At 40.0% G+C, this 14,235-nt stretch overlaps 1 protein-coding gene and 1 pseudogene across 1 annotated transcript; both read right to left on the bottom strand.

Moving 5' to 3' along the window:
* Window positions 1-818: 818 nt before the first annotated feature.
* LOC113724001 (methylthioribose kinase-like) lies at window positions 819-3,471 on the bottom strand (annotated as a pseudogene).
* Window positions 3,472-6,828: 3,357 nt separating this feature from the next.
* On the bottom strand, window positions 6,829-7,266 carry LOC140035525 (uncharacterized). Its single transcript, XM_072076788.1, has one exon. It carries the CDS (start codon window positions 7,264-7,266, stop codon window positions 6,829-6,831), a length of 438 nt encoding a protein of 145 aa, XP_071932889.1.
* Between the last annotated feature and the right edge of the window lie 6,969 nt (window positions 7,267-14,235).

The raw sequence follows: 14,235 nt of genomic DNA, 5'->3' as shown, positions 1-14,235 counted from the left end.
TTGCAGAAAAGAATAGCCAAATTTTAAACCACCCCCACTATCGGACTAGTGGTAACAAATGGAAGTAGTGTGCTTGGCATACCCGGGAAGGCCATGAAAGTCTTGCATCTCACATCACGTAGAAAGAAAGGATGCTGACAAAGCTTGCTGCAAAGGAGGCTGGATTTCCCTATGGGGCTGTCTGCCTACTGGCTATGAAGCTAGAAAGAATGTCGCTCACCTGATTAGCCCGAGTGATTGGTCCCATCTGAATAGGGAAGAGAACCGCTACTCATTAGATACGCGTGCTCTTGACAGTGCTTCCGAACATATCCCATGACGCGGAAGCCTAAGCAGACAGACCCAGCGTGTCTTCAAGCTGAAACAAGAGATGTAATCTGTATTTTAAGAAATGAGTTCCATACTATACCAGGTGGTGAGAGGAAGCAGAATATGCCCTCGCCCGCGTCCCGGTTAAAATGGAGAATTTCTGGTGTTCAGTAGGCTATCATACATAATTGCAAACCCTAATTATTGATTATAGAATCAGACTAGGAAGAGAAAGAAAAGAAAAGAAAAGGGAGTCTTATAACTCTTCTAGGACTATAAGGCTTAGTTTGGGAGTAGACGAAGGAAGAGAAGAGAAGAGAAAAGATAACTTAGAAAAGAAAGGAAAAGAAGAGAAAAGATGCATATTTCGTTTGAAAGTTCAATGAAAGAAAAGAAAAGAAACATCTTTCTCTTATTTGAGAGTTGGAGAAATATGGAAAGAAATGATTTTATGAGAATATAACTTTACGTGTTTGCCATTTCGATTTTTTTTTTTTGGGACGCAAAACCGAAGAAATCTCTTATTACCCTTGAATACATTCTGCTTGTCCTCTGGAGTTATTACTGTATATCACAATTTAACTCAATTATCCTTGCAATATCTAAAATCATAAATTTGAGGAAGAGTTTCTCATGATTTAGACTGCTGAATGGCGGAAACAACTTCACCAATGCTCTTGAACCTTCGCCTTTCTTTCAGAAGCAGTTTTGCAAAGGTGAGAGCTTGCAGTTCACAATTCGCACGTTTCTCTGGCTCAGCTATTGATTCGAAGTCTTCAACATGAGCCACCCCAACAATTCTCCTTGTCATTTTTCAGCAGCAAATCCAAGACTGTCATGGAACAGATCTTCCATATATTTCTGCTTTGCCAACAAATGAATTTCTACATTATTATAAAGTTCAGGCAGATATGCCTCACTAGGGCCATCCTTGTGTTCATCCCAGATCCTTGTGTTCATCCCAGAGAGTAGTAAACTTTTTATAAAAAAAATTCCACGTCTCTTCTATAGTTTTCAATATCCACAGCTTATATTCCTTTCTATCATTTCCCTCATTTGCATGTCCATCTTGTGCAAAATAAGCTAGGATTCAGTTTCCAATAAGAGCTCCAACATCAAATCCCATCGGCACGTAGAAAGAAAATTCTGGATCTATAACTTGAGTAGAATTGCTAGTAACCATGATAGAACCTGTATGAAGGTCACCATGGATGAGAGCTTGGGTTCTCTCACAAAATTTGGACTTCAGCTCTGCAACTTCAAGTTTCAATATATTATCTTGCCGAACTGCCTCTGCATCACTATCAAGATAAGGAGAACTCAATAAAATGGAATGCAACCAAGTGATGTATACATTTTACAATTTGAAACTTACACAGGCAAATAAACAAACAGAATGTATGCATTTAAATTTCATATTCATGTATCACCACTGAAACTTACATTTACCATAACCATGCAAGATATAATCACAAATCGATAATATAAAAATCAAGATTTCCCGCAGACAAGAATTTTATGACAGAAAATAAACAAAAAAATTTAGAATATAAACAATAACAATCTACACAAAAAATCCTTTTTTTTTCACATGGGAGAGGTCAACCCTCTTAAACAGCAACAAAACGCGGGGTCGCAACCCCTAAAATATCTGCACCAATCAATTCTCGCAGTTCCTATGGAGGTTCAGTTAGGATCCGCATCCCTGGATCACTGCTAACACTCTGTTTAGCTAGCCAATCTGCACACTTATTCCCTTCTCTCCAAACATACTGTAACTTACATACCCAATCCTTACATGTGTAATCCCTTATGTGACGTATCAGGTTGGATAAAGGTGAATCCGGACCTGCTCCTTGTATTAGATCCAAAGCTGCTTTAGAATCCATTTCCAAAATCACTTTCTGTTCCCCAGCGTTCCAAGCTAGCTCCAAACCTTTGAGTATACCCATAGTTCTGCTGTCATATTATCTGTTTGCCCGATATTCACTATAAAACCAGTTTTCCACCTCCCCCAACTATCTCTGAGAAGGCCTCCCGCTCCTGCCCTTCCAGAGGTACGGTTTGCAGCTCCATCCACATTCATCTTCCACCAACCATCTTGAGGCCTTTTCCATCTGATAAATTTTTCTTCTTTTTTCCCCAAGTCATCTCCTCTAAGGAGCGCTTCTCTGGCTTGCCCTATTCGGCTACAAATCTCTGCCTTGTTGATATCCAATTTCCCTTCATCACCGGTGGCGCAGAAGGAATTCCTGGCTGACCATGCGAGATACACAATCTGTTGGAATGTCAGTTGCTAGTCCTCTTTCCCCTTCCTTCCAATCCTTCCATCTTTTAGATTCCAGTCCACCCAATCCCGCACTGATTTGTTCAAAAACTCCTCCCATCTATCTTGCATGACAAACTGTTTCCATAATCTCTTTATCCATCCGCAGTCGCGGACCGTATGAATGGTTGATTCAACCACAGTGCCACATATTGGACAGTAAGGAGTCGAGCTCAGCCTCCTTTTAGCCTTTTTCTCTTGGTTAAAAGTTTACCATGTCTCACCAACCAGAGTAGAAATTGCCATCTTCCTGGACTCTATATTTTCCATATTCTCTCCCAGCATGCCGACTCCTCCTGCAACTCCTCCTCTAACCAATTTAACTCGTATGCCGACTTGGTGGTGAAAACACCTGTCGGCTCGAGCTTCCAACAGAGCCGGTCGGGGTTATCTAAACCAAGAAGGATGAAGAAGCTTCTTAGCTTATGCATCTGCTCCGGGTTTAGCCAAGCTCGAAGTTGATCAGTATTCCAACCATTATTGCTCCAGTAATCCTTCACCTTTTTCTCCACTTCTTCCTCTGGTATTACCCGCTCTAACTCATCCAGTAGTGGGACATCCTCTAGCCACTTATCTCTCCAAAATTGTATTGACTATCCATTCCCAAGCCTCCATTGCACTCCATTCTCAAGCAATTCACTACCTTTCGCAATGCTCTTCCACCCATGGGAGTCCCCAATCCTAGAAGAACACTTGAACCCTGTTAAGTTCTTGCAATACTTTTCCTTAGCCACTTTTCCCCACAAAGCCTGGTCATCCCTAAACAACCTCCAGCTCCGTGTAGCAAGCACTGTCACATTTACTTTCCTCAGTCTTTTAATCCCTAAACCTCCCATTTTCTTCATTTAAGTCACTGTATCCCAATTGACATGGTGAACCCTCCTGTTCTCCTCGGTATCCCCTCAAAAGAAGCCTCTAGCATACTTTTCAAACTCTTCTAGCACCGCCACCGGAATCAGTGCTGTCTGCATATGGTACGTTGGTATAGCAGACATAACTGATTTAACTAGAATGGCTCTCCCCGCAAAGGAAAGATTCCTTTTCTTCCAACCATCTAGCTTCATTCTAACACGGTCCAATAGCGGCTGAAACATGCCTTTGTTGACTCTTGAGTGAAGAAGTGGAACGCCGAGGTATTTTTCAAGATTCTTTGTCTCTTTTACCCCTATAATCTTACTTATTTCCTCAACTACTGATCTTTTCACATTCTGTGAGCAGAAGAATTTAGTTTTCTCCATGTTGACTCTCTGCCCTGAGATGCCACAAAATTCAGTCATGATGCTCCTAACTATTTGACCTTGTAATAGCGTGGCTTCCGCACACAAAAGTAAGTCATCCGCAAACATTAGGTGAGTTATCATCGGTCCCGTTCTTGATGCCTTCACTCCTCTCCACTTCTTTCCCTCCGTGGCCTACAAAATTAAATGGCTCAAGCGCTCTATGCACAGTACAAAAAGATACGGTGAAAGGGGATCCCCCTACCTCAAACCCCTAGACGGTACAAAACTCTCTGATTTTTTCCCATTCCATAAGATTGCGGTTGCCTCCACTTGTACACAACTCATGATTAGTTTGATAAACTCTTGAGGGATACCAACCCACTCCAGAGTCTGATGTGAAAAATCCTACCTAACTCTATCATAAGCTTTTTCCAGATCTATCTTAATTATCATAGCACCCTTCTTGCCCTTCATCTTCCTCATGGTATGTAACAGTTCCTGGATAATGAACACGTTATCATACGCTTGCCTGCCAGGAATGAAACTTGCCTGTTCTGGGCCCACTAAATCATTTAGCAAAGGCCTCAATCTATTGACTATTACTTTGGTCACTACCTTATAATTCACATTACATAAGGAAATTGGTCTCAAATGTGCCACAACTTCTGGATTTTTCACTTTTGGTATAAGAGCTATTAGCGTGCGATTCACTCCAGTCGGCAGCTCCTTCTTCCTGAAGATGTCCTGCACCCACCTAACTAGCGAGCCTTCTATTTTGGACCAACATTTCTGATAGAACCCCGCACACACACCATCCGGCCCAGGGGCTTTATTGCTCCCCATATCAAACAAAGCTCGCTTGACTTCCATGTCGCTCACCCTACGTGTTAAACAGCTTTGCTGTCTTGTAGTTAAGCCCTTAAAACTAGTGGCACTTCCTCTATTCAAAGGCTGATCATTCTCCCTACTGTATAGATTTTTAAAAAAAGCTACTACAATGTCTCTTACTATTTTCCTATTTGTTTGCCATCGACCGTCCTTGTTCTTGAGGCTCAATATTTCATTGCGTTTTCGCTTTACGATTGTAAAAAGATGGAAAAATCTGGTATTCCTGTCTCCACACCTCAACCAGGTCACCTTAGACTTCTGATACCAAAACACCTCCTCCTGCTCTAGAATTCTATTATATTCTACGATTAATTTTTCCTCCAGCTTTTCCAAATACTTCGACTCTTTCAGGGAAAGTGCCTTTTGTATGCCATTCAACCTTACTAAGCATCTTCTTTTCCTATGGAAAATGTTCCTAAAAGCCTTTTTATTCCATGTCTGAAGTCTCTCTGAGAGGGTCGACAAGTTCTGTAGTAAATCGTCCTCCATCCCTCAACATCTCTCAATTTCTTCCATAAAATCTAGATGTGTCAACCAAGCCAATTCAAATCTAAAAGGCTTAGGTCCTGCTGGCTTCTTGCCTCTGATAGCAACCTCTAACAATAAGGGTTGGTGGTCCGAGTGTGCTCGAGCAAGATGTGTAACTGCTGCTTTTGGAAATTGAATTCTCCACTCTTCATTACATAGTGCCCTATCTAGACGTTTCCTAACCCTTGCGCCCCCTTCCTTAAGATTGCTCCATGTCAAAGCTGGACCATTAAATCCCAAATCGATTAACTCACAGCTATTAATACAATCCCAGAGGTTGTTCTTTCCCACTCTCCAAAACACTCTTCCATCTTTTTTTTTTATCTGCTTCCACTATCTCATTGAGATCCCCAATAATCAACCATGGATAATTTATATGAGATCCTACCAATTTGAGGTATTTCCATAACTCACGGCGCAAACCCATCTCCGGTGATGCATAAATTGCAGATAGTAGCCACTCCTGTTGCGACTCATCCCGGACCATAGCATGGATGAATTGCCAGTTGGTACCTATTACTTCAATGTCAAGCTCTAAGCTGTTCCAAAACATGTCAAATTCCTCCAGAGAATCCTGCTGCCTCAACACATATCTTGCTATCATAGTGAAAAACACTCATGATTCGTGTTGCCTTCTCGCTCGCTACTCTCATTTCCATCAATACAAGAATGTCTGGTCTATACTGGTTCTGAACTTCCTTAAGATTCCTCCAAAATCTCTGGTTAGCTGCCCCACGGCAATTCCAACTGACAATTTTCATCATGATTTAAAAAATTCAAGTATGGCAGTACTCAGGAGCATCCCCCTTCCCTGGCTCCATCGGCCTCTTCCATTTCGATCCCCCTCCCTAAGCAGGCCAGATTATCATCCCCGAGATTGATTACCTCTATCGGTGACTGGTTTGGAACGTTGGTTTTGTCCCTCAGCTCTAAAGACCCTCTCCCTTGGTAGTTGTTTAGCGAGTCATCGGGATCCATATCACTTGCTTCCCCCCTCCTCCTTGCCTGATCCGATGACCAGTCTAGGGTATCTTCTGCACCCCCTGCATTGCGCAATACGATGTCCCGGCATGGCTCATCCACCCTTCGTGAGCACTCCCCCATTGTCGCTGCCCCTTCTTTTGGTTTCAGACCCCTTTTCATAATCGAAACTCTCTGCCCACCTACTGCTTTGCTCTGCCCTGGCATTTTCACCGTTACTGTATGAAGGTCTCCTTTTTGCTCTCGTTTCTTGCTACTATAACTCTGATTTTCCTTTCCCTTAGTTCGTTCAAATGCCCCCTCAGGGCTTCGGAACACCAGCGCATGGGGTGGACTGGGTATCGCATTGATTTTTTCCATAAGCATTTCCCTAGAGTCCCTCTCCAATTGGACTGGTTCCTTTTCTCCATTGTCACTTAAAACTTCGAATCTCGAGCCGTTATAACCATTCGCCTTTGCCCAGGCAAGTCCATTTGAGGCCAAGCCCTCTACCTGGCTTTCCCCCTTCCCATTCGCCTCTGTGTTACTATCCCTCGGTCTCTGTACGTCTTGCTGGCTTTTGTCCTTAGTCCCCCGCTAGACGGTTCCTATCCTGGCCTTGCCGTCCACCCTTGTTCTCCTTTTGCTTGCCACCATCCAAGGCCCATATGGGTTGTTCTCCGCTTCCTCCTGTTTTCTTGTTTTATCTTGTCCCTCATCCCCTGCAGCTGCCACTGGCGTCCCGGTCTCACTTCGGCAAGTGGTGGCGATATGCCCATACTGCCCGCACTCAAAACATATTGCCTTCAGTCCCTCATATTCCACTACTTGGAGTTCATTGTCCACCCATACGAAGAGCACTAGAGGCTTCTTCAAGCCCACCTCCACACACAGACGCGCATATTTACCTCTTATGGCTGATAGGGTCTGGAAATCAACCTTCAGAGCTTTGCCAAGTGCGTTGCCAATCCTCATCAAGAACCCCTCTTCATAATGCTCTACCGGCAGTCCCGGCAGCCTAGCCCATGCTGACATAGTTTTGATGTCTGCGCTTGAAGGCCTGAAACCCGGCTTCCATTTACTAACGGTAATATAGTGCCCTTGGATTGTCCATGGCCCCTCTTCCAACACTCTTAGATAATCCTCTTTAGTCCGGAAACGCGAGATGAAAAACCCGTTCTCTAAATCCAATAGTTCGAAATCCTCCCGTAGTGCCTAGGAATCTCTTAACCGATTCTCCAATGCTTTGTACCCCACATTTTTTCCCAGTACCTTAATCACAAGGCTTCTCCTGCAAGGTCGCCAAAATTTCTGGATTTCATCCTGCTCCGAGTCCACCCTGGGGAATTTTGACTCTCGGATCTCAGCCTCCTTGTTCAGGTCTGACTTCAAGATGAGAGAATCTTCATCCAGATCCATTTCCTCCCCTTCCCCATCGTAGAACTTCCCTGGCTGTTTCACTCCCTTAAGTGTCTCTAGGAAAGACCTCTCGCCCCAGATGCCCGCTCCTGAGCGTGGGCTTTGCAAATTCCATCCAGTGAGTCTTGCGCCCTTATTGCTGCCAGCGTGAAGATTCTCCACGATTTCGCCAATGGATCTTCATTTGAACTTCTTCTGGCCTCTTCTCAGGATATCTTCATCCTGCTTTGTTTCGGAGTCTTCATTAGGATTGAGGCTATTTTGGACCTCCATTGGTCAATGATGGTGGCGGCGTTGTTCTAGGTAGTTCGCATTAGTAGTTCACTAGTTAATAAAAAAAAAGCTGTGGAGAAGGTTTTGTGGTTGTGGAGAAAGAGTCTAGTTTTTTCAAAATTTTTCTGCTTCGTTGATTATTTTTCAGTAATTTCTTTCTCAAGTTTCGGAGGGAGGGGATGAAAGGGAGCCAAAGCTGTGGATAGTAAAGTAGGTATTATACTGAATGAAAAATTTTAGAAGAACAGCATTTGAGCACTCTTGGATATTAAACTCTGTCTAATTTGCTTCATATGTTTTCTTATCTTGCCTAGGATATCAACCATATAAGTATATCAAAAGGCTTCAGCAATAGATGTAAGACTTTGCTTTTTGTCTGTGTGCTGCTAGTGGGATTAGATGACTTGCGTGTCATTGAATTTACAAATGCCAGATCAAACTGCTTTACGTCATTGTATTTTTGCACTCAAGTATAAGCTCATTTAATTGTTCAAGTCTTGCAATCACACAGGTCATAAATTGTATATGGAAGCACCCTAATGCACCCAGAGTGTATCTGACCTGTGACCTTCTAGGCCAGGAAGAAAAATTCTTTTTTCATAATTCTCTAAGGAAGATTAAGCAAAGAAAGAAAGAAAGAAGAGATTAAGTTAAAGAAATACCTTTTGTATTGAATTGTAGGTATTGAATGGAAGAAAGCCAAGTGAATCTAGTTGTAAGTATTGAAAGTAAGAGCTGAGAAAGCCTTGCACCGGTGTTTTTACAAATGAACTTTAGGATATAATGGGAATAATAAATTTTTGTATCAGCTTTTAAAGGATAAAATTATCATATTAGAAATGTCTTTTGGCTCCCAAGTTGTTTCCGTCCTTTTTTTCCCACTTTTGGGAGGAAAAATTTTCACCAGCTGGATGGACTCCTATCCGTTCTTTCCTTTTCTCTTCTGTGCATGTTAGAACTCCCAAATGAATGAAACGGTACGGGTTTCTCTCAGAATCCTTTCTTTTCTGTCATTTTCTCTCTATCCAGATGAAGCCTAAAAACCGTAAGGAACTCTATAGCAAGAGGAAGAGAAAGAAGAGCTTATAAGAAAAGGAGCTCATAAGACAATAACTCATAGCTACAAGTAATGGTACGTTACCCCCTCGCTTCGCTCTCCCCCTCGAGGGGTGTTTTAATCGGTCCTGCCCTTTACTCTATTTCTTTCAGAAATAGCGGGCAAGCAGGAGAGCTATTTCCTTAAATTACTATTAAGATCAATAAGGAATAAACTCTATTCTTAATCCAGGACGTATATATCAGGGTCAAATGTGTGTCTGACAAATTGGACGAAGAAGTTGGAAAAATCAACAAGAAGGCAAAAATGTTGACGCTCTTGAAAGTTTGTGGTGCAGTTGATCCAATGAAAACTATCACTAGGGGTGATCAGAAAATGAGTAAATAAATAAAAAAAATTTTGACACCGAGCTTAATTTGAGTATCTGAAATATGATGAAAATGTGTAATTTTTAAGGGACAATTGGAGTTTTGGTTCCCAATGTATTACAAACGCGCGGAACTAGTCCCCAATCTATTGGGGAGAACAAATACGGTCCTCAATCGATTCAATTTTGCTCGAAAGTAGACAATTAACTGATTTTCTTCATTTTTTGCCGAAAACAAGTCATGTGAAAGCACGTGCCGACATTTAAAATCCTTTTCTCAAATTTTTATGCGTGAAAACCCATAAAAAATTATTTCCATCTTTCTGGTGCCCCACTTCTTAATTAGCAAAGACAAAACACAATTAGCAAATGTTCCCCCCTTTCTTTCTCTTTGGTCTCCAGAAATGAGAACAAAAAACCAGACTTAACATTATGCATAAAACCAGCAAATCGGAAGCAAAATCTTGAAGAATCAGTGATAGTGGAGTTGTTCGTGAGTCAGGGAGGAGGAAATAGCACTAAGACCAAAAGAAATGAATGGAGCACCGTCACCAGATTACGGTATGTGATTTTTACCTCATGTAGCATTACGCATGCTTAATTCATGCTTATATTGTAAGAATGTGATGATGAATGGTGATATTTTTCACTTGGGAGACAAAGAATGTCTTAAATTTTGGATTTTTAAGACATTCTGACAAAACCCTAAAAACAAACTTGTCTACCATTGTATGTGGTCCCGTATGTCTCTCTGGTGTGGGTTGTCATAGTAGACAATGTTTGGTTAAATGAGACTTCGTAACATGCTGTTGTGGTTCTTGTCTGAACTTTATATGGCAGGGGGTTAAATCCCCAATTTTGTAACATGCTTTTGTGGTCCTTGAAGCTGATTGAGTGCAAATTACCTGCTTATATAATCTAATTCGTCACTTATGGTAGCCTTTTATTGTGTTTGTTTCTTTTTTTTTTTGTCCCTAAATTCAGACAGTGATAGCACTGAAGTGACTATGAAGTGTTATTTATGGGAAAAAATTGAAACCAAACCTGATGTGCATTATGAGGGAGGAGAATTAAAGATTTTTTATCATATAGATGCCACAGGCATTAGTCTATTTGAAATGGATAGAATGCTAGAAAATCAACTTCAAGTTATTGGTGACAAAAAGTACCATATTCTAATCGAGAAATATGGATTTCGTTTGTTAAGACATGATAGAGAATTGCATGCATATTGTGCTGAGTATTTTGACTATGGTAGGGTGGTTGATTTGTATGTAGAGATTTCCCTTGATAATATACTAGCATCACAATGGGGGTCTGACATTGAGGATGGGGACTTTGTGTTAGAAGATGAAGAGGATGAAAGTGATGATAAATATATGGCTAGTTCAGGTTCTGATTTTGGGGAGTTCTCAGGAGAAAACTAAGATTATGGTCAAAATTCAGATGATAATGATTATGATGAAAATATTGATGAATATTCTGAATGGTTAGGGGTAGAAAATAGAAAACAAGAGCATCTGAATAAGCATCTTAAAAAAAGCTCTATAGATGTTAGGATGAGCCACATGCCTAGGAAACAAATGCCTAGTGATACTGAAAGTGATGATGACAATTCTGACGTAGATACTGCTCCAAATTCAACTACTGATATTGGTAGTGAAACAGGGTCGGATGAAGACAAAAGCTTGAGAACCCCCTGTGTTCGATCCCAAGGATGAAAATAACCCCAAAATTAAATTTAGACAAATATTTTCTTCTTTCAAGGAGTTGAAAGAAGCACTTAAAACCTGAAACATTTGGAGAGGGAGATCATTTAAATTTGTCAAGAGTAATAGCATAAGAGTTAGAGCAATATGTCCTAAAGATAGGTGTGATTGGTACATATATGCTATGAGGATGAAAGGGGATGTCAGATTGGAAGTTAAAATATTTTAAAAGAAATACAAATGTGAATTTTCATACCACAACAAGAGTGTGAAGTCTAGGTGGATAGGAAAAAGGTATGTTTGCATATTTAGGAAGTACCCAATGCTGGACTATGTTAGTTTCAAAAATATGGTAATGAAGGATCACAAATATCATCTTAGTAGACATCAAGGCTATAGAGTTAAGAAAATTGCAGAGAATTTGGCAAAAGGTAGTGAGATAGATCAATATAATAAACTGTCTCGATATATCAATGAAATTGAGAGAAGTAATCCAAGTAGTATAGTAATTATGAAGTTGGTAGATGACTATTGTGATGCAGTAACTGGACAGAGCAAATTTCAGAGATTATACATGTGCTTTGTTGGGGTAAAACAGCGATTCTTAGCAGCTTGTAGGCCTGTGTTTGGATTGGATGAAACTTTTCTCAAAGGTGCAACAGGAGGTGTACTATTGACAGTAGTTGGAGTTGATGCTAATAATGGAATGTATCCTATAGCTTATGCAGCAACTGAGGGAGAAATCAAAGATTCTTGGATTTGGTTTCTAACATTACTTAAGAAAGATTTGAATATTGAAAGGGACTATGAGTGGACAATAATAAGTGATAAGCAAAAGGGAATAATCAAAGCATGTGAAACAGTTTTTTCGAATGCAACCCACAGATTCTGTGTTAAACATATGCACAGTAACATGTAATCTGCTAGGTTCAAATGGGCGGCAATGAGGAAAGTTCTATGGAAAGCAACTAAGGCAACTACTCCAATTCAATTCAGAAGAAGAATGGAGGCAATTGCTGAACTTGATGCTGAAGCTGCTAAGTGTTTGGATGACAAGAATCCGACATAGTGGAGTAGATCACACTTCAGTACCTACTCAAAGTGTGATATGTTGCTGAATAACATATGTGAATCCTTCAACAGCAAGATCTTAGATGCTAGAGAAGAGTCAATTGTTGCAATGATGAAGTCATTGAGATATTTTATAATGTCAAGAATGCAGGAAAACAGAGACAGAGCTAGAAAAAAATGGAGCAAATATGCAGTCTGCCCAAAAATCAGGAAAAGAATGAGGGAGAACATAGATAAGGTAACTTACTGTGTGCCTTACAAATCCAATGAAGTTAATTATGAAGTTGTTGATCCCTATGGTGAAAAGTATGCAGTTAACATTGAAGAGAAGACATGTTCTTATAGGAAATAGGACTTAACAGGGATACCTTGTTATCATGCAATTTCAGCACTTTGTATTGTAATGAAGGATCCAATGGAGTATGTTGATGACTGTTACAGAGTGCACACTTATCTCAAGTGTTATGAGTCCTGCATACTACCTTTTCATGGAGAATAAGATTGGGCAGATGTGAATGTCTAGCCCCCATTCCCACCAACATACGAAAGAGCACCAGGAAGACCCAAGAAACAAAGGAGAAAATCTACTGATGAGGTGCAGGAAATGAAAGATAAAAGAGTTAAAATAAGATGAGTTGGACAAATCTGTAAATGTAAAAGGGTCATAACACAAGGACATGCAAGCTTAGGCAACAAAAATGTGATGAAGATGTAAGTCTATCATAGATGTCATCTGCTGGATTGCATGAAGCATAATGTGAAACAAACTTGTCACAAATGAATACAAACCATAGCATATCTGTGAGTGATAAAATATTACATATTTGATTAAAGTCCTGTGATTTTCTATTTGCTTAATGAAAATGGTTTTAATCTCATGTTCTAGGTTGAAGGTATTAGCTCCACTGCTAAGAAGACAACCAGAAGAGTAGTGAAAAAAGCTATAAAGTTTTCTTATTTCCAGAATTTGATTTATATTCTTACCAACATAACTACTGGACATATTCATTATTCATATTACTGTTGTGCAGGGAAAAGGCACTAGACGTGTAGCAAAGAAAGTAACTTCATCACAAAATAGCCAACAAGTTACTGAGAACATCAATACTACCTTTTCTGCCCCTGTTGCTGAGCCTAATTTGTACGAGATTTTTGGAATTTCAGATCCATATGTGACACATATCACCTAATCAGTTGCTCCCATTGCTTCTGCACCATTTAGAATTAGGGATGTTCAAATTCATCTCAGCTGCCCTAGGACCAGTGACTGTGGTGGCAAGTATGATATTAAAGGAAGACAAAAGTGAACTAATTATGTATTTCATTCGTTGCTGGGTAGACTTGGTACCTCTTTTGTATTGTTGGAAGTAATGCAGATGTTGTAATGCAGCTTATTTTGTTCTTCTTTTGTTATCTTGTCTAATGAACTCCATGTATATTTTGTAAGGGAGAAATGGAGATCCCTTTGTCATGGTTGTAAGAAGAGAATTGAAATATTATTATTTAAAGACTGCTGGTTTTATGGCAGAATTGTTGCAGTTGAGGGTTTATGATTTTTATGATTTTATGGCATAAATGGAGGTTTTATGGCTTTATTTAAAGATTGATGGTTTTATTGCAGTTGAATTGAGCAAAAAAAGTGATAAGATGATGCAAATGTGTAGTTCAGGTTTCATGTTTGTCGTGCAAGTCAAAATGTGACTCATTGTTGTTACTTCACAGTAAAGGCTGTGGTTGAATTTTTTTAGCTTCTACTAATTTTTGATTGTTGATCTGTACCATTTGAGATGAATATTATTGATGGACTCCTCTCGTATTTAAATGTTAATTGCATTGCTCTTCTTGGATTTTGAATCTACCGATTCTACACTGCTGAAAATTGAACCACAATCGAAAAAGATTGATCAACTCCGATTAAATATATTTTGCTGATCATTTGCTCTAAACAATCTAGTTTTGTTATGCTTCAAAACTATGACGTGCACATCCTATGGAGTACCTTTTTGAGGAGTTCAGGAGCAGGAAATTGAGTTCTGGAAAGACTTCAAAATATGTGCAGAGTCTGAAAAGTATTACAGTTTGTTGATGGGAAATGCATATAAGAATAG

The sequence above is a fragment of the Coffea arabica genome, chromosome 2c, assembly GCF_036785885.1.
Source record: "Coffea arabica cultivar ET-39 chromosome 2c, Coffea Arabica ET-39 HiFi, whole genome shotgun sequence".
NCBI classification, from domain to species: domain Eukaryota; kingdom Viridiplantae; phylum Streptophyta; class Magnoliopsida; order Gentianales; family Rubiaceae; genus Coffea; species Coffea arabica.
Note: the sequence above shows the minus strand (reverse complement) of the source record. Positions and strands in the feature narration are given on the sequence as shown.

Bases quoted from the DNA above. Each gene is read 5' to 3' on its own strand.
- LOC140035525 (XM_072076788.1), bottom strand. From the start codon at position 7,266: ATGTCAGCATGGGCTAGGCTGCCGGGACTGCCGGTAGAGCATTATGAA.